The sequence below is a fragment of the Cucurbita pepo genome, chromosome 3 (genome assembly GCF_057944985.1).
Source record: "Cucurbita pepo subsp. pepo isolate OVF chromosome 3, ASM5794498v1, whole genome shotgun sequence".
Classification (NCBI taxonomy): domain Eukaryota; kingdom Viridiplantae; phylum Streptophyta; class Magnoliopsida; order Cucurbitales; family Cucurbitaceae; genus Cucurbita; species Cucurbita pepo.
In genome coordinates this window covers 5,569,405-5,589,939 of record NC_141800.1, presented here as the reverse complement: position 1 = coordinate 5,589,939, position 20,535 = coordinate 5,569,405, and the positions used below count along the sequence as shown (strand labels likewise).

At 32.7% G+C, this 20,535-nt stretch overlaps 1 protein-coding gene, 1 long non-coding RNA gene and 1 other non-coding gene across 7 annotated transcripts; 1 reads left to right on the top strand and 2 right to left on the bottom strand.

The window, feature by feature from the left end:
• Positions 1–3,600: 3,600 nt before the first annotated feature.
• On the bottom strand, positions 3,601–8,882 carry LOC111790166 (uncharacterized). 5 transcript variants are annotated; one of them, XR_015420371.1, is made up of 7 exons: positions 8,671–8,882; positions 8,496–8,561; positions 8,330–8,372; positions 6,876–7,950; positions 6,702–6,805; positions 5,745–6,127; positions 3,601–5,608 (listed from the first exon to the last, which is right to left on the bottom strand). It is a non-coding gene; the product is annotated as an uncharacterized LOC111790166 (long non-coding RNA). The 5 variants fall into 5 exon arrangements; XR_015420370.1 differs by having other exon boundaries at positions 6,702–6,978; positions 7,238–7,950; XR_002814454.2 differs by having other exon boundaries at positions 6,702–7,950.
• Positions 3,989–6,397, top strand: LOC111790164 (uncharacterized). The gene is made up of 6 exons (XR_015420367.1): positions 3,989–4,131; positions 4,294–4,551; positions 4,634–4,807; positions 4,900–5,006; positions 5,087–5,394; positions 5,519–6,397. It is a non-coding gene; the product is annotated as an uncharacterized LOC111790164 (transcript).
• A 4,285-nt stretch (positions 8,883–13,167) lies between the features above and the next one.
• On the bottom strand, positions 13,168–14,367 carry LOC111791260 (uncharacterized). The gene is made up of 2 exons (XM_087122145.1): positions 14,127–14,367; positions 13,168–13,555 (listed from the first exon to the last, which is right to left on the bottom strand). The coding sequence occupies exons 1-2, from the start codon at positions 14,206–14,208 to the stop codon at positions 13,323–13,325; spliced, it is 315 nt and encodes a 104-aa protein (XP_086978271.1). The 5' UTR covers positions 14,209–14,367; the 3' UTR covers positions 13,168–13,322.
• Between the last annotated feature and the right edge of the window lie 6,168 nt (positions 14,368–20,535).

Below are 20,535 nucleotides of genomic sequence, written 5' to 3'. Positions count from 1 at the left end.
GATATACTGTTACACCACGTATGTATTCATGAAAGCTATATTTATGAAAATGAATGTATGACCTTCATCATATATTTATGTCATGATTTAAAGGTATGAAGATCTCATGCATTTTTGTATGTCACATGGTACTTTCCCATTATAATGAGTATGGATACGTACATTACGATATCTATGTACGTCATGATATTGTGCGGACTTCTATCTCTCCGTCTTCAACAGCTGAACGTGGGCTAGCTGAAGGGCAGCCCATGGGGTACTATACGCCTGTCTGGTAGTCCATGTGCGCATACGTGGGCCACATCTAATTTTAGGTCAGACTAGAACATAGAGTTTAAGAACATGAAAAGTTTTTATGAAAAAACAAATCCCTCCATGATTGCTTGCATGTACATTTTTCCGACCCCAATAATAGAGTTACTTACTTATTATTTCTTAAAATAATCAAGTTATGTTCTACTCTTATTTTTTAGGTAATGGTAAGTCATTTTGTATGGATGACTATATCGCAGTGACGATCATGAGACCGAAGCTAGGATAGTTGCATTTATGTTTAAATTGTAGCTCTTAGGTTAGAATAGATGTTTCCGTTACCTTTTTTTTTTTTTTTTTTTTTTTTTTTTTTTTTTTTTTTGTTGTTTCCCCTATTTCTTTACTTTTATTTGAAATGAATATTAAGTTCATGTATCGTTTCAAATGATTTAAATGAACTCTTACACATATATTAGACATGTTATGCATGCAGCAACGACCTTATTTTTAATATAAAAAAAAATCATGTAGTCACAAAAACATTTTCAATTTCTACATTAATATTCTTCTATCATTCATTTAATTTACCAAGTATTTGAACTCAAAACTCAAGAGAAACAATCTGAATTCCATACCATGTAACTAAAAACAAAGTAAAAGAACAACATCAAAGATCAAACGTTTCACTTCTGTTCTATCAAATGTTTCTGTACCATGTCATTGTTTCCGGTTGGTTAGTGAGCGAATGTTCACTTGAGAGAGCTTCTACTCGTAATTATTTCGACTCAAAATTTTAAATTTGAATATCTCAACCATAGCGGAGCAACCCGTCTTATATAATTTGTATCATTTAAGTTACATCCATAATCTAATTTCATATCATATAAATATAAGAAGTGACATTACATGTAAACTCCTTAGGTTAGGTCACGATCCTGGTAGAATCACACTATATACATGCAAAAAAGTAATTTTTACCGTCTCTTAGGATACTACACTAATAAAATTATATTAATTCAAGGAGTGACCCTATATGTTTGTGCACGTCGTGTAAGACACGATCCAAGTGGAATTATATCATATAAATGAAAGGAGTGACTTAGTAGTCTTTAAAACACGACCCTAATAAAATCACATCTCAAATGTGCTAGGAGTGGCCTTGCAATTATTAGAGTACAACTCTTGCAAAAATCATGTACATACCAGGCTTTAAACAACTTCGTAATTTTACCTTTAATGTTATACCTTAACTTATTCGAGAATAATAAAACCGAATCGACTAAAACTGTTCAAACTTAGTTGGTTTTTCGACTAATCCCAATTGCATCGATAATGGTAACTTTTTAATTTTTTTTTAATTATAATTATTATTTTCAATTTTCAATTTCATATATTACAAATAAATAGAATGAAATAATTGGAGGTAAAATGAAAGAAGTTGTCTCATTTGTTTTCTAATTCCTTGTCCATCTCATTTCTATTCTTTTATTAAATCTAATATCTTTTTGTAAAATTAAAAAATTCTAATGGTTTGGTTAAATAAAATATTTAAATAACATATACAAATAAAATTAGACTATATTCTCTTAATAAAAATTTATTTTAATATTTTCATATGTAATTCTATTTTATAGTTGTTATTTTTAATGTCAAATAAATTGTTACCATCAAATAAAATAAGTTTGAGATTTATTACTAATTATATGTTTGATTGGCCTATTATTTAGTGATGTATTTTAATTATTAGTTGAAATATGAAAGTGGTATTTTAGTAATTATAATACAACTTTTTTAGCAAATAATGTCCATGAGCTTCTAACTTTGATTTCAAATAATTTTTAGTAAACAATAACAATATAAATTCATTTTTCAATTATTTTCATCTGGATTCAAGCTCATTCTAACTCTCAGTATTTTATTTATTCATAAAAATTGAAATTGATGTTTGAAAATAAACCATAGATGTTTTATTTATTCATTATTTTAACAGATGTTTTAGATTAAAAAAAAAAATTAGGATTAATAAAAATAATATATATATCAACCCAATGAAGTGAATACCCTAATCTCTGTCTATTTTTTTAAGTCAAAATATCTATATGTTCGGTGAGGTCAAAGATTCCATCCTTATTCTATAATTATTAAACTAAAAGAATAAGCTTAAATAAGTTAAAGTAAATATAATATTTAAAAGTGAATTTATACATCAAATCTCCCCTTTTATTATTCTTTTCTATGGATAACAAATATTAAAATATATAAAACATTATGGTTGGGAAGTTTGAAACTCCCAATGGAGAAAAGTACAATTTAGTGAATTTGTTATTTTTATCCTAAAAAAATCTTTTATCATGAAAATATATATATATATATATATATAAGTATATATTATTTAATTAACAAGAAAAAATCTTTTTCTACTCGTATCTAGTTAAAAAGCTGTTTCCACAAATTAAATAAAAGAGGGTAGAAAAAATAAACCATAAAAATTAAATTAGTAGAATAAGAATGAGATTCTCAAATTTAGAAATAATTTTACGTTTTATTCCCATTCCTAACTTTAGAAAACACAAAAATAAATCAATAAATTGGGTCCCACAATTTTTATTCTAATTCTTAATTAGGAAATGCTCTATTAATAGTCAACTACTTTTTAAAAAGACAATAATATATATATATATATATATATATATTTAAAAAGTAGTTGCTTCACAAAATACATCAAACTTAAGTGTTGGATAAAATGTTCATATAAACTTTTATGTAATATGTGAATTGTAAATTTTTCTAATGAACTAATTAATTCTATATTAGTTCCGTTTACGACAAGGGAACCTGTCAGGTACTAAAAACCTAATGTAATAATTGAAAAGGTTAATAATATTTAAAATAACTGAAATAATATTAATATATTATAATCAAAGTCAAATTTAAAATTTAAGGGAGCTGGAGAGTGGGGGCGTGAAGGAATATTTCTCCCAATTTTTGTGGATTCTTTGAAAATGAATTTTCTTTTAAAAAAAAAAAAAAAAATTAAAAAAATTGAAAAACGGTGCCTTGGTGTTCAAACCTTATCCACAATTGGGTCCCACTCTACAGCATAGTCCAAAATCACACCACGTGGACGGAATGCACTTACGTGTGCAAAAAGTTTTCGACACGTTTCACATTTGTCCAAATCCAACCAAAATCTAATACGGGAAGCCGCAATCACTTACCATGAGGAACATCGCCAGGCGGGTCCCATGTTTTCCTCGCGTGCTGCCACGTGCCTCCCAATAAAACGACAAAGCTTAACCAAAATAGTGTCTCACTCTTCATTCTCTGGCCGCTATTTCACCAAGAAAATTATCCAAATAACTTTTTATTATTTTTTTTTAAAAAAAAAGAAATAAAATTACAAAATCCGGAGTTTGTAATTAACGGGACAGTCCCGAATGGACTGGAATGGCGGCTGACGTGGAGGCTTGGATTTGGGGGCGGGGGCGGGGGCGAGGGCAATTAAGTCAATTGAGTTTGCCGTCTGCAGAGGCTCTATAAGTTTGAAGGGGGTGTGCCACTGCGCTTCTTCCTCCACCGAATTGGAAATCGAACGTAGCCGTTAACCTTCTACAAAGAGAAACAACATAAACCCACTGCGATTTTGCCGCCGGAGATTTCCCTCACCTTCTCACTCACTCGCTGTAGCTCGACTTTTGCTCCGACTGAGTTTTTCAAGAATCGTTGGTCTTTTCCGCCGGCTAGATGGTTCAGCTGATGAATTCGGGCACGGAGAATATTCCGACGACGACGAAGAGGCTGAAGAAGGAGGTTGAGGATTCTTTTGACGACCCACACGATCAGTTTCACAAGCGTTCCAAATCCGAGTCCTCTGCTCAGGTATTGCTCTGATTTTCTCTCATCATCTGGTTCAAATTGTTCTTAGAATAAGCGATTCTTTCGGGTTCTTTTGTGGCGGTAATACAAAACAGAGTACTTTGTGGATGATATTTGAACTCACAACAGGGTTTTGCTTTTCTGATTTTGTTTTTGAATATGCAGAGGTGGACATCAGAAGCCAATGCGTTTTCCATATCGTCCACTCCGTACAATCCTCTGGATGAGCCAAGTCCATTGGGTTTGAGCCTAAAAAAGAGTCCGTCTTTGTTGGATTTGATTCAAGCAAAACTGTCACAGGAAACTGCTGAATTAGCGACTTTAAGCAAGAAGGAGCAGAAGGGAGCCAATGGTTTTAGTACTGCAGACAAGCTCAAGGCTTCTAACTTCCCTGCGCTAATTCTCAAGATTGGTACTTGGGAGGTACTTATCTTGTTTCCCCTTTGGCTGCTTGCCTGTTTACAACTTTATTCTTAATTGTGGTTCTGGTTTTCTTGAGTTGCAGTATAAGTCGAGATACGAAGGAGATCTAGTGGCGAAGTGTTACTTCGCCAAGCATAAGTTGGTTTGGGAACTTCTAGATGGGAATCTTAAGAACAAGATTGAAATCCAATGGTCAGATATCATCGACCTCAAGGCGACTTATGCCAATGACGGTCTCGGGACTTTGGATGTCGTAGTGAGTTACATTGTTTCCGTCATCAAGCTGTGGGATTTGCAGCCTGTACTTCCATAGGTGTTTACCATTGTGTTCTTCATTCTGTTTTGCAGCTGGCGAGACAGCCCCTTTTCTTTAGGGAAATAAATCCACAGCCTAAGAAGCATACTTTATGGCAAACAACAGCTGACTTTACTGGTGGAGAAGCAAGCAGACACAGGTGCCTGATTCATTTCTGTTGCTCAGCCTGACAATTTGGGTCTTTTTTAACATTGATCCTATTTCTGTATACTCCTGCAGAAAGCATTTCCTGCAGTGTTCACAGGGCTTGTTAAACAAGCATTTTGAGAAGCTCATACGTTGCGATCCTCGTCTCAACTTTTTAAGCCAACAGCCAGATATTGTGTTGGAATGTCCATATTTTAAGACCAATGGTTCAAATGAATCCGAAGAAGGAATTGATTTGAAGAGGGAGGAGGGAGCTACTTTCTTTAGTTTAGGTATGGTGTCATCATCTGGAGCTCGATCACCTTCCACCATTAAAGAACATGAGTGTCTTGCTGGTGCTTCTGAAGAATATTCTGAGCAATCTCGATCATCTAACTCAGGTAACGATATGAATACAATGAATGATGGTTCCACCAAAACATCCATGTTTTAATTATGTCTTCAAGCTGCTGCCTTTTTCCCTTAGCTCTGCAAATAATTTGACTTGCTAACTATACATTTCAGGGCTGGAAGCTCGCATGACGACTGAAGAATTGAGAAACCATGGATCAGAAAGTTCAAGACTGTTCAACAAATGGGATCAAGTCATTGTTCCTGGAGTCCGTCCATCAATGTCTGTTAGTGATTTTTTCAGTCATATTGAACACTGCCTATCACAGCAGATGACACGCACCGGCTACATGTTTTCTGAAGAAAATCAACAAAGCAGAGAGGGCACGGAGGGACTTACACGGTATCTTTTTGGTGATTGTGAACATGCATCCGACTCTGGTGAACACAGACCATCATGTCCAGGCTGAATTCCCTATGTTGTCTTCTGCAGAAGGATATTCTTCAAAGTCTAGAACTTCGTAAACCAAAACCTGGTCATAATAGCCTCAACATCGGTGCAGCAACACCAAACCCATTTGCAAGAAGGCTTCCCTGCACGCAATGGCTCGATGTTAAGGAACGATTAGGTGGGTGGGTTGCTGCTTAACCTTTCAAGAATAGCTGCTCTCCCTCAGTTTTTGTTCAACTTGTTCGATGATGGTTCTGATGACCGTGCTATAAAGCCTTTACTTCGGTTCATCTTGTTAATGGAGAACCTAGAAAAGCCTCTAAATCAGGTCTCTGCTGAAAAGAACAAAGGATTACCCCTATCGTCCCATTACTATGTAGTTAATAACAGGTGCCTCTTCACAAGTCAACTTGTGTAAACATAAGCAGGGAGATTATTATATATGTGCCTATATCGACCAATGGCAAAGCTTCTCTTTCTTGTCTCGACTTGCACCTACGAGGCAGGTTGAGATATTTTTTGATACTAAATCCTGAAATCTTGTTCAAATCCCATACAACACCATCTTCACATAGATTATCTATTGAATTATTCTTTTTTAAGTTCACAAGTTTGAGATGAGCGAACTTGACTCGTTCTTCTCTCTTAGGATGCCTAGAAATCACGAATAGATCCAAGAAAAACTATGCACTATCATCTAGCTTTCTATCACTAAATTTCCATGGGTTAGAAGATATAAGTAGACTAGACTCGAATCCACTCTATTTTCTTTAGATGCCTTGAAATCATGTAATATTTTAAAAATCTTGGTTCAAACTAGAGATGGTGAATTGACATTATTGAATGTCATTGAGGTTTGACATGCCAAGTTTTATGCGGAAAACAAAGATGCAGAAGAACAAGTACCTGCCGTAGCCTTTCCCAATCAAGTGGACCATGCGCAAAACCACTCTCCAATAATGGCACCGTGAGCTGGAATGTATAGCATGTGATCAACAGTTCCATTTGGCCTGCAATTGCACATAAAAATTTTATTTTAAGTTTGTATTCACCTTATTGTATGTTGACTAAACATCTTACAAGTAAAAGAATGCATCCACGTCAAGTAGATATTTTAACTGAACAGACCGAGAAGGAAGAGGATAATATGTCTGGAGGCCAGTTAAGGGTCTTTGAGAAGTATCTGTGCGAAGGAGAAGTACTCAGAGCATGTATATGAAAGCACATAAAGTATCAAATGTAATGATCATCATGACTCAGCCTCGAGAAAGTTAAGACGTGTGGAGCGTCACTAGTCATAATGATAAAACAAACAACCATGACGAATGATGCTACTGACGATTAATCTTCTTCCCAATTTGAATTCCACTCGAAATATTCGCAATATGGATTGAAAGAAAAGGGAAACGTAGTGTTCCCACAAATGGTTGGGGATAAAATACCAGCAGTAACTGAGAGCAGATCTTGACTTATTTGTAGGACAAATTCTGGATTAGATCTTCCATTCAAACCATATTATTCAAATCTTGCAATCCATGGAAGATGAAAAGTATAGCTTTTCAATCACTCATTTGTTAGACAAACACGACTCTCCACAATGGTATGATATTGTCCACTTTGAGCATAAGCTCTCATGTCTTTGTTTTGGGCTTCCCTAAAAGGCCTCAGCTCGATGGAGAGAGTATTCCTTGATTATATAAACCCATGATCATTCCCTAAATTAGTCGTTCGAGGCTCGACTCCTTTGGAGTCTTAGTCATTTTTTATTGCCTTCAAGGAGGCTAGGAGTCTTAGTCATTTTTTATTGCCTTCAAGGAGGCTTCACTCCTTTTTCTTTTGGAGTCCTTCGTTCGATATTTGAGGATTTACCAATCTATTGGCACGACTAAGTTTAGGGCATGGCTCTTGATACCATGTTAAACGAACTACTCTCCACAATGGTATGATATTGTCCACTTTGAGCATAAGGTCTCATGGCTTTACTTTGGGCTTCCCCAAAAGGCCTCAGCTCAATGGACAGAGTATTTCTTGATTATAAACCCATGATCATTCCCTAAATTAGGAGATGTGCGACTTTCATCATCAACATCATTCAGGTACGAAGCACCAGTAGGAGCGCCTAGAACTATTGCTCCAAAAGCATTAATAATAGCACCTGCATAAGAAAAGGCCACATCGATCCGATTATGATATGTTCAGCGAGCAGAACCAAACAGCTATATATCATTTGGATAAGAAAAACAAAAATGGCTATAACAACTATTACAATCCTTCCTTCTGACACTTTTAAAAACTCTCACAGCACGACATTTGAAGTCTCATTTCATATCAAATTTGAGCCATACGCAATCTGAGAAGTAGTTAACACTTAACACAAATTTGAGCCATTTCATATTTTTCTATAGGTTCTATTTTGCACAATGAGGACTCATTCTTTTGAGAGGGCTTCCTTATGAATGCTTGTTTCATTTATTATCAATCTAACCTAATAAAAATCAAAAGAAGGCAAGTGGAATGAGCTTTTACATACTAACCAGCAGGGAGTCCAAGTATGCCTCGCGCCACAGCCTTCAAGTACTGCAAATTCGCACAGAACACAGTCCAAATTTTAATTCGTTATTTGGTTCCATAACACTCCACACCTTTTTTTCCCACGAACAAATAGAGTAGAGTGATACAAGCAAAGAGATTCAACTATACCGAGAATTGCTTTCGGTCCGTACGATACCGGTTGTAAAGAAGAATCACAATCGGACAATCAACAGCCTGAACAAGGAGAAGAAGATAGATCCTTCAAAATGTAGAAAGCAGATTCGAAAACAGAAACCTGAGGAAGAGGAGGGATGAAGTTGAAGCGAGTTGAGAGAAGACGTACCCTAATCAAGAGAGAGTGCGAGAAGGATCGGAGATGCGATCGGTAGAGTAGATATAACGAGCAATCCAGAAGGCAGGCCGCAGATCAGGTGGACGAAGAACGGCTCTACAATTGTCACGGGAGTTGAGGCTTTATCTCCATCTCCATCTCCATCTCCATCTCCATCTCCATCTCCATCTCCGTAACTGTATCTTCTCGTAGCTCATACGGCAATGCCCCGCCATAAGCTTTTAAAGAAATAAAAATATTTTTATCTTTCCTTTTTTTCCCTAAAATATTTTAATAATAACTTAAATTTTAAAAGAATCTAAAAAAAAAAATTACCATATATTAATAGTAAAAATAAAAATTAAAAAAATTAAAAAAAAAAAAAAGTGGTACTTTTGAAACTTTTAAAAAAATTTGAGGGTATTAAAGAAATAATGATTTCTATCTAAGATAAAGTACTTTTTAATTTTTTTTTTAATTTTTTTTTTTTAGTTTGAGAGTATTATTAAAACGTTTTGATATTTTTTAAATAAAGTACGATGTTGAAAATGAAAAGTACAATCACAATATTTAACTAAGCTCTCAAACGTAGAGATAGAATGATAAAAAATTCGAGAAAAAGAGACCGGGTAATAGCAAAGTGTGCATGAGATCTCAAATGTAAGCGAGTGGTGTAACTAAATCTTTAGTAATATATGAGCATGAGCAATATCAAGAGACAAAAGTTTAGCAAAGTGCATGCAAGAGTTCGAATCATAGTTTTAACACCAATGAAAGCATAAAACGTAGTGATATGAACAATAACCAAATAATTTTCATACCTCAAGATCTAATTATAAGGACGAGGGCCAAAAAGTTACTTACATTCAAGATATGGTGAGCTCGTCAAAAAAAAAATCTAAAAGATATTGGAGTCTTTTCGTACCTGATGTGCAAAGTTGAACTTGAAGATATAGATGCATTAAATGCAAATAAACTCATGGTTGAATTTATGGAACTTTATCTAGGTTACACATTTTTTTATTGCATTCCCTTAACTATAATTTTAATCTTTATTTGTTATTTAATCTAGTTTTTAATAGGGGAGTTAAAGTTAAATTGTAACCACCTCGATTACTATATTCCATCATTAACTATCATATTAATATGGAGGTTATGCGTGTATTTAACTCACATAGGTTAAAGTGGTCAAATATTATATAAAGTTTTTTTTTCATTCTAGACCTGACAAAAGGATAGAGTTTTTATTTTAGATTTGTTGAGAGCTAAATTTTTATTTTGTAAATTCTTATATTTAGAATTTACCTACTAGAGTCATACAAATGGTATTGATCAAACATCTTGTGTATTGATTTGAATCTCGAATTTAGAAACGAGTTTTCTTTATTCTTCATTTTGATCATCAACGTAATTATTTCTAACTTTTTCTTGGATTGATTTTATAATACATAATGTTTGCACAAGCAAGAGTAGTTATTACACTTTTATTATTGAACTTTGATTCATTTTATACGAAGGTGTCTGTGATGAGAAGAAGAACTCTTATATGGGAGGTTGTAAGAAAAGGATGGCTTTTCCAACCACAAAAAAGCACAAAAAAACTGATCCAACATTTTTCTGCATTCCTTGCAACATGGCTCTTTCATGTCACATAGTTCATATGTAACGACCCAAGCCTAGTGTAATGACTCATAATTTTCTATTTAATTTAAGGTTGCTAGTGTACACATATCAGGAACATTAAATGCGGAAATACTTCGTTTAAACTTTCATAAAACATAACCTTCGGCTTAAAACATAGCCATAGACTTATGTGTTTTGAGAACGCCTCTAAAAACGACAAAACAAAAGACTAAATAAAATAAATAAACCTTTAAATTTAAAACATTCTATTCTAGCCTAAGGCTAAGAAAATAAATACGACTACTCTATCCATGTGTCATGGTCTCGAGTTGCGATGTCATCGTTAGCCGTACAGGAATGTCTTGTCTTAACCTGAAATAGAGGTAGCACGTGGCTTGAGTATTTTAAGAAATACTCGTAAGTGAACTCACTATTGGGGGTTAAATGCAAGAACATGCAAATGCAATGACGGGACCTATCATGTGAGTCTATTTTCCTACGACACTATCCTAATGAGCAGCTTAGATGTGTACCATATACTCTACACACAGCCCATATGTGCGAGTACGGGCTGACCAGATAATTCGCACACTGCTGGACCCTTTTTCTTATCGGGCAAGCCTGCTCTAGTAGCTCCTTATGTCGGATACCCATTAGAATTAGTAACCGTCACGGCAGCATTATATAAAACGTAATGATACTTCACCTGCCTAGTGATGTACGCGTCTATACCCTCATGATGGAATAAGGGTATCCCTCAATGCATGAACACACATAATGCATGAGGTTCCAATATTTTTTCGTTTTCAACATTATTAAATATAACCCGCTATCAGTCCTCATTTATCGTGATTTCATGTCATTCATATCATGTTGTATACACACAATTTAGGAGACATAACATATCGTTCCTTGTTTTTAACATAACATTTTATCATATACATATCACCATGACATATTGCATCGCAATATATCATATCCTAAACATGTCAATTTATCACATTTCTCGTACCATAATATATTTCATATCATATGACAACATATATATATCCTTCATTCACATGTCGTATCATAATTATATCATATCGTAAACACTTCGTGGTCATATCGTTCCCTAACTTATCATAACCTTAATGTTCTTATACATATCATAGTCATATCATTACATGAACTTACCTTAGTCATATCGTAACAGTAACGTATCCTAACACTATCGTTCTATCAATCTATCATAATTCTATCACTTTCTACCTGTAACCTAATCGTATTATCTTATGAATCGATCGTGACCATATCGTTTTTCTCAATCTCTCATATCCATAGCACTTCAATAGTAACCTAACCTTAAAGTTTCATGATACTCCTATCGTTACATTGCGTTTAGTGCATTCTTCTCGTATCCTATCTCAAACATATCATTGAACACATCGTACCGTAAATATTATCATATCATTCACATATCATAACATATACATAACATATCATAAGCATATTGATTCACAAACAATTCACACTTATCAATATATATGACACGTGTAGAACCACAGGGCACGTGTCAACATCAAATATAACCATACCGATAGTAAGGTCACTTACCTGATTAGCTTAAGTCATTGTCACGAATATACGTTAATGAAAGTTTAATTCTGTCATTTAAAATCCAAGTCAATCTATATGAGCCCATGACATCAGTTTCACGTTTGAAATTCTATAAAATTATTTCTCTAATTTACACGGGTCCATTTGTTAAACTTCATGCGAACATTACAATCTTTGCATGAATAAAGTCTTGAAATGTATATATATATATATATATATATATATATATATAATTCGATTTTTATTAAAAATTTCATTTTCGATTTACTATTTGATAGAGTTATTTTAGAGGCCTTTCAAGACGTTAAGACAAAGAAATATCTATTGTTGTTTAGCTGTAAGGATATCTAGCTTTCAACTAGGAGACTTAGGAGTTCAATTCTTGGTAATGGAAAAGATGATATCATTGTACCATTTTATGAGATATTTGGATAGGATATTATATTGGTATAACCATTGGTACCACTATTTTTAAAATCCTTATTGTTTATATTATGGATATTTGTACGACCGAGAAGTTTACAGACATTGAGACAAAGAAATATCCATTGTCGTCGAGTGGTTAGGATATCAACTTGGCACCAAGTTAGCATTTTATAGCATATTTTTATATTTTGAATATATGTACAACCATTGAGAAGTTTAGAGGCGTTGAGACAAAGAAGCATCTATTGTCGTCCAGCGGTTAAATTCTTGGCAATAGAAAACTTGGTATCATTCACTTCTCTTGGGTTCAATTCTTGGCAATAGAAAACTTGGTATCATTGTACCATTTTATTTGAGTTTTATCCTTAATCCATATCGTTTATATTTTAGATATTCGTATAACCATCAAGAAGTTTAGAGACGTTGAAGACAAAGAAACATTCATTGTCATCCAAGAGACGTGAGTTTAATTCCCGACAATGAAAAACTTGGTACCATTGTTTTATATTTTGGATATTTGTATGACCATTGACAAGTTTAGAGGCATTGAGACAAAGAAACATCCATTGTCGTCCAGTGGTTAGGATATCTAGCTTTCACCCAGGAGACCCGGGTTCAATTTCATCTCACTTTCATATAATATATATACTTCATACCTCATTCTTATCTTATAATATATCGTAACAGAAACAACTCGTTAGAACCACGTTAAATGATCTTTGATTCTATCCCGTGGTTATCTCTAACTCCAATATTTCACTATCTTACAACAAATGGCTTAGGTAAGATCGTCCTAAATTTGAAGCAAATATTGAAAACTCCAACACAAGGAAGAAAAAAAAAACCTTTTAACAATACACCTTTTAACAAAAGTGAAGATGATTGGCCCAAGTATTAATTTGAGCTTTTTTTTCTTTGCTTAGAAACCTTTTTCGATGCAATTATTATTTCTATTTACACGATATTTTTATATTGTTCGAGGAAATTTAAGACTAGAGACTCTTATACTTATCACCCTATGAAATGGGGCTAAAAGTCGGAAAAGGCATCATTTTAGTTGTACTAGTAGTTGAGTCAGAGTTAGGGTTAGACCACAAAAAATCCTTCCAAAACGGCTTATGTTTACGCCTCGTTTGGTGGTGATGATTGATCAACTCAGCTTCTGAATGCTTCAATATTTCCCACATAACCTTTACATCTTGATAGCCACACGTTTCTACATCGTCGTAAAGTTTCACAAGTCCTTCATCTGTCGAACCATTAAAATTTCAATAATAGTGTAATTTCGACTTGCAACAATAAGAAGTGGTACAAAAGAGTAAGCCATATGAATCTGATTCCTTGTTGGAAGCATCTTTGTTTGAAAAAAAAAAAAAAAAAAAGGAAAAAGACACAAAATTTCCTCTTTTTTCAAGCCATTAATAATGCTATGTGACATGGAAGCATAAAAAATTGCTTTATCTCATCTTTATCCAATCCACCTTTATAAAGTTAATTAATTAATTAAATCCCTTATTTTTTTAAATTTTAATTACCATAACTTATTTAGTATAAATAATAATAATAATAATAACCCACCATTTTTTTAATAAATAAGAAAATTAAAATTTATCAAATTTTTATTTTGTTTTAAATGTCCTTAAAACTCAATTAAATTAATCCATTTTTTCCCTCATATATATATAATTATGGAATAAATTTCATTAATTATTACTATAATAAAATAAAAAAAATCGATTCTAAAATTAAAAATTATGCGATAATAAAAAAAAAAAGTGTACGGACGAAGAGGAGGGCAAAAAGGGAACAAAAAAACTGACCATTTTTGCGAGCTTTAAGACGGCCATAGACGGCGAGCCAAACACGCCGTACCGGAAAAATAATCTGACGCCAAAAACCCATTACAACACACCCTTTAATTTCAATCTTCTTCTTCCTCTTCCTGAACAACCACCCACCGCCGCCGCTGAATCGACACCCTAGCTCAGCCAGACTCGCCGGGCGACCACCACCCACAGCACTGTTTTTGTAGAGAGAGAAAGAAGAAAGAGTATGGAAATGAGAGTAATGAGAGGTTGTTAATATATATAATGAAAGAAATCCACCGACACGTGACCAAACCATAATTAATTAAAATGTTCTCTAAGTTTTAAATTAAATTAAATTAAATGTATGTATTTATTATTTTGGTAATGTGTATTAATTAAAGGGGAATAATACAATATACACTAAAGATACACTTTTCTTTCCATGATTAAGACTTCCATTATTCCTCACCTTATAATATAATTTGTTAACTCAACTTAACCTAAGTTTTTAATTCAATCCAACGGATAATTTTGAGTATTTCTTTTGAATATTTTTAATAAATAGAAAAATTAATATCCCCTCAAAACTAAAATCTAAAATTATATTCGAATATAGTTAAACATAATTCTAACTAAAATTTGAAAATTCCCAACTTTTGTTTAATTCCTTTATATTAAAAATAAATAAATAATAAAAAGCATAAGCCATAAAGAATATATAACTTTTTAGATTTGTTTTTAATATCATTCTGCTTTTGTATAATAATTTATGAGAATTTATATAAATAAAAGTTTATGAACCTCTTGGTGGGTTTTCAATTAAAAGCTTTACCCTTTTTAACATAAATAAATATATATAATAATTATTATTAATATATTTAATCATTTCAAATAAATAAATAAATAAACCATTTTTTATCAACAAAATTCTTTTAAATAAAACTTTTATGTAAAGAAAATAAACTATTTTTTTTAAACCTAAATTCTTTTAAATATAATATTATTAATTGGGTTATTAGTGATAATTAAATTTATAAAATTCAATTTGTTAGATCAACACGACTCTCTACAATGGTATGATATTGTTCACTTTGAGTATGAGCTCTCATGGTTTTGCTTTGGGTTTTATCAAAAAGCCAAATTCCAATGGAGATAGTACTCTTGATTATAAACTCATGATCATTCCCTAAATTAGCCGATGTGGGACTTTCATCCGGCACAATTAACTTTGTAGTGTCAAATTCTTCGAGGACAAAAATTGGTGTAAATTAGGCTAGGTTTTGACTTTGGAAATACAAGAAAAATAGCTAGAATTTGTGAAGGTAAAGAAAGGACAATTATCATACAATTTCCCATTTTTAGTCTATGATTTGGTTACATGTTTATAACAGTAGTTTTATGTCTAGTTGATGTTATTCACATAACATTCAAGGTAAAATGATTTTCAATAGGACTTCATGCACGTTGTAAGCTTATAATGGTGATAAGATAACTATATTACGATTGGGCTATGTTTCAGGCACGTTCTTCGAAAAGATGCACATGATTCTAGTACACTAGATATGCTATAGTCAATATCTTAGTGTCTATATATGTACGCATATGTATATAGGTACGAGTTGTAGGTCAGACTCTCCTGACCCATTTATTAATTCAATTCATAATATGACAGATTGTACAAAATTTAAGAAGCCGAAAAAATAACCAAATTTGACTTTTTTAATTGATTCAATTTCAAAAATATATAATCAGTCGCGTTGATTCAGGTAAACTTTATCCCATTTTAATTGCATCGTGGTCAATTTTCTATCCTTAATCCGAGTATGTTATGTTGATTTAGGTTGGATGTTGACCCAATTATTATGACTTCAAACAAACACAAAAAAGAATGATTAATTCTCTACTTTAGGCTGCCAACCCTAGAAAGAGCCAAGAGGGGAGAGGAAAAGTTTTAATTTTCCATGAACTCTTTGGTGGGGGCTTTTGTTGCAAATAGAGATATTTCATCACTATATTAACACATTTATTTTAAACAGTGAAAAAAAGGTGATAGCTCTGGTTCTATCCTTCCCAATAAAATACAACCTTTTGAAAAATAAAGTTTCATTCGAAACTGCTAGCTTTGACGTCGTCTATCTTGGACTCGAAGGATATAGCTCAGTGGGTAGAGCTCTGCTCTTGTCCCGAGCCGAAGCCCCCTTCAATAGATTCTAAGAAGGAGATTTATAATTGCGAACGAATTTTGTACTAGAATCTCATTTTGTTGGTCAAAGTCTATATTACTATAGGGTCGTCATGCGTGAAGATATGGAATCTCTAGCTCAAAGTAATTTTTTTTTTTAATTGTAATATATATATATATATATATATATATATATATATATATATATATATATATATATATATATGAATAATGGGTCAAGTTTTGGTCAGGCTGATCTCATACAACCACTAACAATGGTGGGTTTAAAGATTCTAAATCAAGAATATATATAAAAGAAAATTAATTAATTTGTTGGCTAACCACCATTGATTTCATTTGTTTGGTGCTATTAATTAATTATTTGTTTTCTTTTAATAAATGAAATAATTTTAGTTAATTCCCATTCAAGATGGTGGCTTAGCTTTTTGGGCATGTGGCCAGGGATGATTTTGTCATATAAATATTATTTAAAAATTTTAAATTATGATATTATTAAGATTGTTGTTTAATTAAACACATTAATTTTGTAATTTGATGAACTGAGTCTTAAAATTTAATTATACAAAATTTTAATATATATATATATATTATTTAAATAAAGCTAAATTTAAATGAACCAATATAGATGGAAATGTTAAGGAAATGAGAGGTTGTCGGACGTTGTTAGTGATGGGTAAAGGGCGAAGAAAAAGGTGAGGTTCTCATAATTAAATAATTACTTCTGAAAAAGGGTTCAAAAGAAGTGGCTTTTTCTTGAGTTTATGTTTGATTACTCCTTTGACAAGCCTTAGTCATTTAGAGCCAATTAATTTGCTTGGAAGAGTAGGATCGGACTAGCACGAAGTGTATTTAATGATTTTGGCTTAGACAAACTAGGCAAGTGACTTTACTGTTAGTTTGGTTGAATGATTTGTTTGTCGTATGATAAACATGTAGGGCACGTGTCGTGTTTTATGATTGCTTGATGTGTGCTATGTTATGTTTATAATATGATATATGTTATATGTGATATAAATCAAAATATCAACCATGCAATATAAATTTCAAGAAAGCATATTTATTACTTGGCCAAGAATTATGTTTACTCGTCTTCTTTCTTTAACTCGTTTATTTGTTGTTATTCAGATTGCTCTTTTAATACCCTTGTTTGTGTGTTGAGTTGTCTAATCACTTTCAATTGCACTTACCTCTTGAACATAGTTTGCTTCATATAACAATTTGTTTTAGAGTTTGATTTGTGTGTGCTCAATTGTAAGGGTGAGTTTGTAAGGGAGTGATACATTGACTTAGTGTTGACACGAGTCAACACACATGAGAAAGGGAGTGATACATTGACTTAGTGTTGACACGAGTCAACACACATGAGGAAGGGAGTGATACATTGACTTAGTGTTGACACGAGTCAACACACATGAGGAAGGGAGTGATACATTGACTTAGTGTTGACACGAGTCAACACACATGAGGAAGGGAGTGATACATTGACTTAGTGTTGACACGAGTCAACACACATGAGGGAGTTCTCCTGAGGTCCTTTTTTTTCTTTCTTTTACTTTCTTTTGTAGTATGGCAAGTCCATAAGATAATCCTAACATTACTGATTCCCGAATGAAAGAAGCACAACAACTAACCATGAAAAAACTAATTTGAGAAATAGAAGAGTTGACAGATCGAATAAGAAGATTGTAGATTCACAATCAAGCTAGAGAATTCCACCACCTCCATAACGTGCGGATCAATATGATGAAGACAGTTCTGATCAACAAGAGGGTGATCAACATATAGTTGGTCGTGCCTTGATGTGAGGGGAGGCATAGTATCCGCTCTCCACCACCCCAGGATCCTGTGGCCTAAGCAAACTCACCATGTGGCATATACGTGTGTTATAACGAGGATGAACGTTGCGAGACGAGTGTGTTGGGTGACTTCCTTTGAAATGGGGTTTACAAGGATAGTATTGGTAGGCATGAGTGTGCCATTATTGCGCCCCGGCCCATGTGTTGGAGGTTGGATTATACACCCGCTATCCGGTACGGAGTCTGTAAATGACATGACATGACATGAACACGGGAGGGTTGAATGCCTCGATATAACTCAGATGGATGGATATTTGAGATATCCCAATATTATGAATGACATGTGGGCCCATTCTCGACGACATGACCGAGTGAGTTGTGATGGTCGACGACACCCGTGACTTGGGATGGCGTCAAGACATATAGGTCATGCAAATTGGGAACTAAGATGACATATGAGATGCAACATTGCAAAGAGAGACATTAGCCCTGAGTAGAGAAAAGGTCGAGCCAAATGACTTGACCTAGTGTAAAAGCAGGTCAGTTCGGTCGCAGAAGATTGAATATGCAAGCACAGACGATGTGTGTGACCAAACAAACTTGGATTTCGCACAAATTTAGGGCGTATGACACGTGCATCGAGATACTTCGTTGCTATGTTTATGAAAAATATATATTTCCACCATGATTGTTTGTATTTATAATTTTCAATAATAAGGCAAATATGATATATATATATAGGGTAAATTATAATAATAAGGCATATGGACAATATTGTGACCATCAAGACCAAGACTAGTCTCTAGGCCCAATTAAAGCCCATGTCGGAAATAGAAGAAGTGGAAATAGAGAAGCCCATTTGATTTACGAAATGGGCTTAGCTTCCGTACTGCCATGCATGCAACTTTCTTTTTCATTTCGGAGTTTTAAAAAAAATAATAATAATAATAAAAAGAAAATGTCTCGTCACGATTTCGTCAGCTAAATAAACGATAAATAATTTATCCTTTCAATAAAATAAAGAGAGATGAAATAATGAATTGTGTTTTTTATAAAAAAAAAAAAAAAAAAAATTGAGGAAAATTAAGGGAAAGAGGGCCACGTGGCAACGACCAAGCATCATTGGTAGTAGGTAAAATGGAGACCGATATTGATCTTGGAACACGACCACATAAAGTAGAAGAAGCACGACCTCATTTTTTTTCCTTTTTTTCAATTCCCTTTTCTTTCGGACTAAATAAAATAAAGCCCCAAAATCCGTTATTGGAACCACCCAAATTTAGAAATATCTAAATTAATTTTAAAAAATAATTATAAAATAGTAAAAATTTGTAAGTTAAAGATACTAATAATAATAGTATTTTTTTAAAATTTTTTAAAAAAAATTTAAGAATATTAATGAAATTTTAAAAAATAAATGTCTATAGACAAAAGTATAAAATTGGTATTTTAATTAATTTAGCCAAAAATAAAATAAAATGATATATTTAAAAAAGAATGATTTTAGGGTTAGATAAAGGCACTTTGATAAAAGTAGGGCACCCAATACGAGAGTTTATGGGGCCCACCAATCACCTAAATCTCCCACTCTCACCAACCCCATTTTCTCACCAACCATTCCCCCCTCCAAAATTTTGCTGATTAAGTTATTAATAATCTTTTCAAAACCCGATTATCACTAAATAACTCCACCTGTCCAAAGCTTATTGCTCATTCGACCTCAATTAGCGTCTTAAACACATTTTAATTACTTCTTAATTTTTATAAGTTTTTAATTATTTTTAAAAAAATATAAGTTTTTAATGTGAATAAAAACCTATAAAAAGCTTTACGGCTTTACTTATTTACATTTAAATTTTCAATACTATTTTTAAAATTTAAATAAATAAATAAATAACGTAAATCATTTCACCCTTATTTTAAAAATACCCATTAACTCAAAAAATTTGAATTAATAAATTTTGACTTCTAAAAAAATGTCTTAGATTTTCTTCTATTTCTTTTTTTTTTTTTTCTTTTTACTAACTTAATAGTTAAATATAAGATAGAATACTCACATCCTAATTTGTAATAGTTAGAATTAAAAAATTAAAAAAAAAAAAAAAAACTCATTAATCTCTATTGTACCTAATTTTTTGCATAGTGGAATCTGTAATAATACATTTTATATTCTTATTTCTTACGTGTATTTCTCTACTCATACCTTTTTTGTTTAAATATTTAATTTCTGTCCATACTTTAATTTTGAAATTTGGATTTATTAATAAAATCCTTAAATACATTTAATTATTCAAAATAGAATTAATTTGAAAATTATAACACTATAATAAATAAAATAAAAAATGAAAATTCCCATTTACTCCCTTCACCAACCCCGGTTTTTGTCCCGTCTCCAATCCAACTCCCTATATCTTCATCTTCA

What these genes read in the sequence shown, in the direction of transcription:
- LOC111791260 (XM_087122145.1), bottom strand. Translation starts at nt 14,208, where the DNA reads ATGGGTTTTTGGCGTCAGATTATTTTTCCGGTACGGCGTGTTTGGCTC. An exon ending in TCTTAAAGCTCGCAAAAATG is followed by an intron (nt 13,556 to 14,126) that starts GTCAGTTTTTTT and finishes ATGGTTCGACAG; the next exon opens with ATGAAGGACTTGTGAAACTT.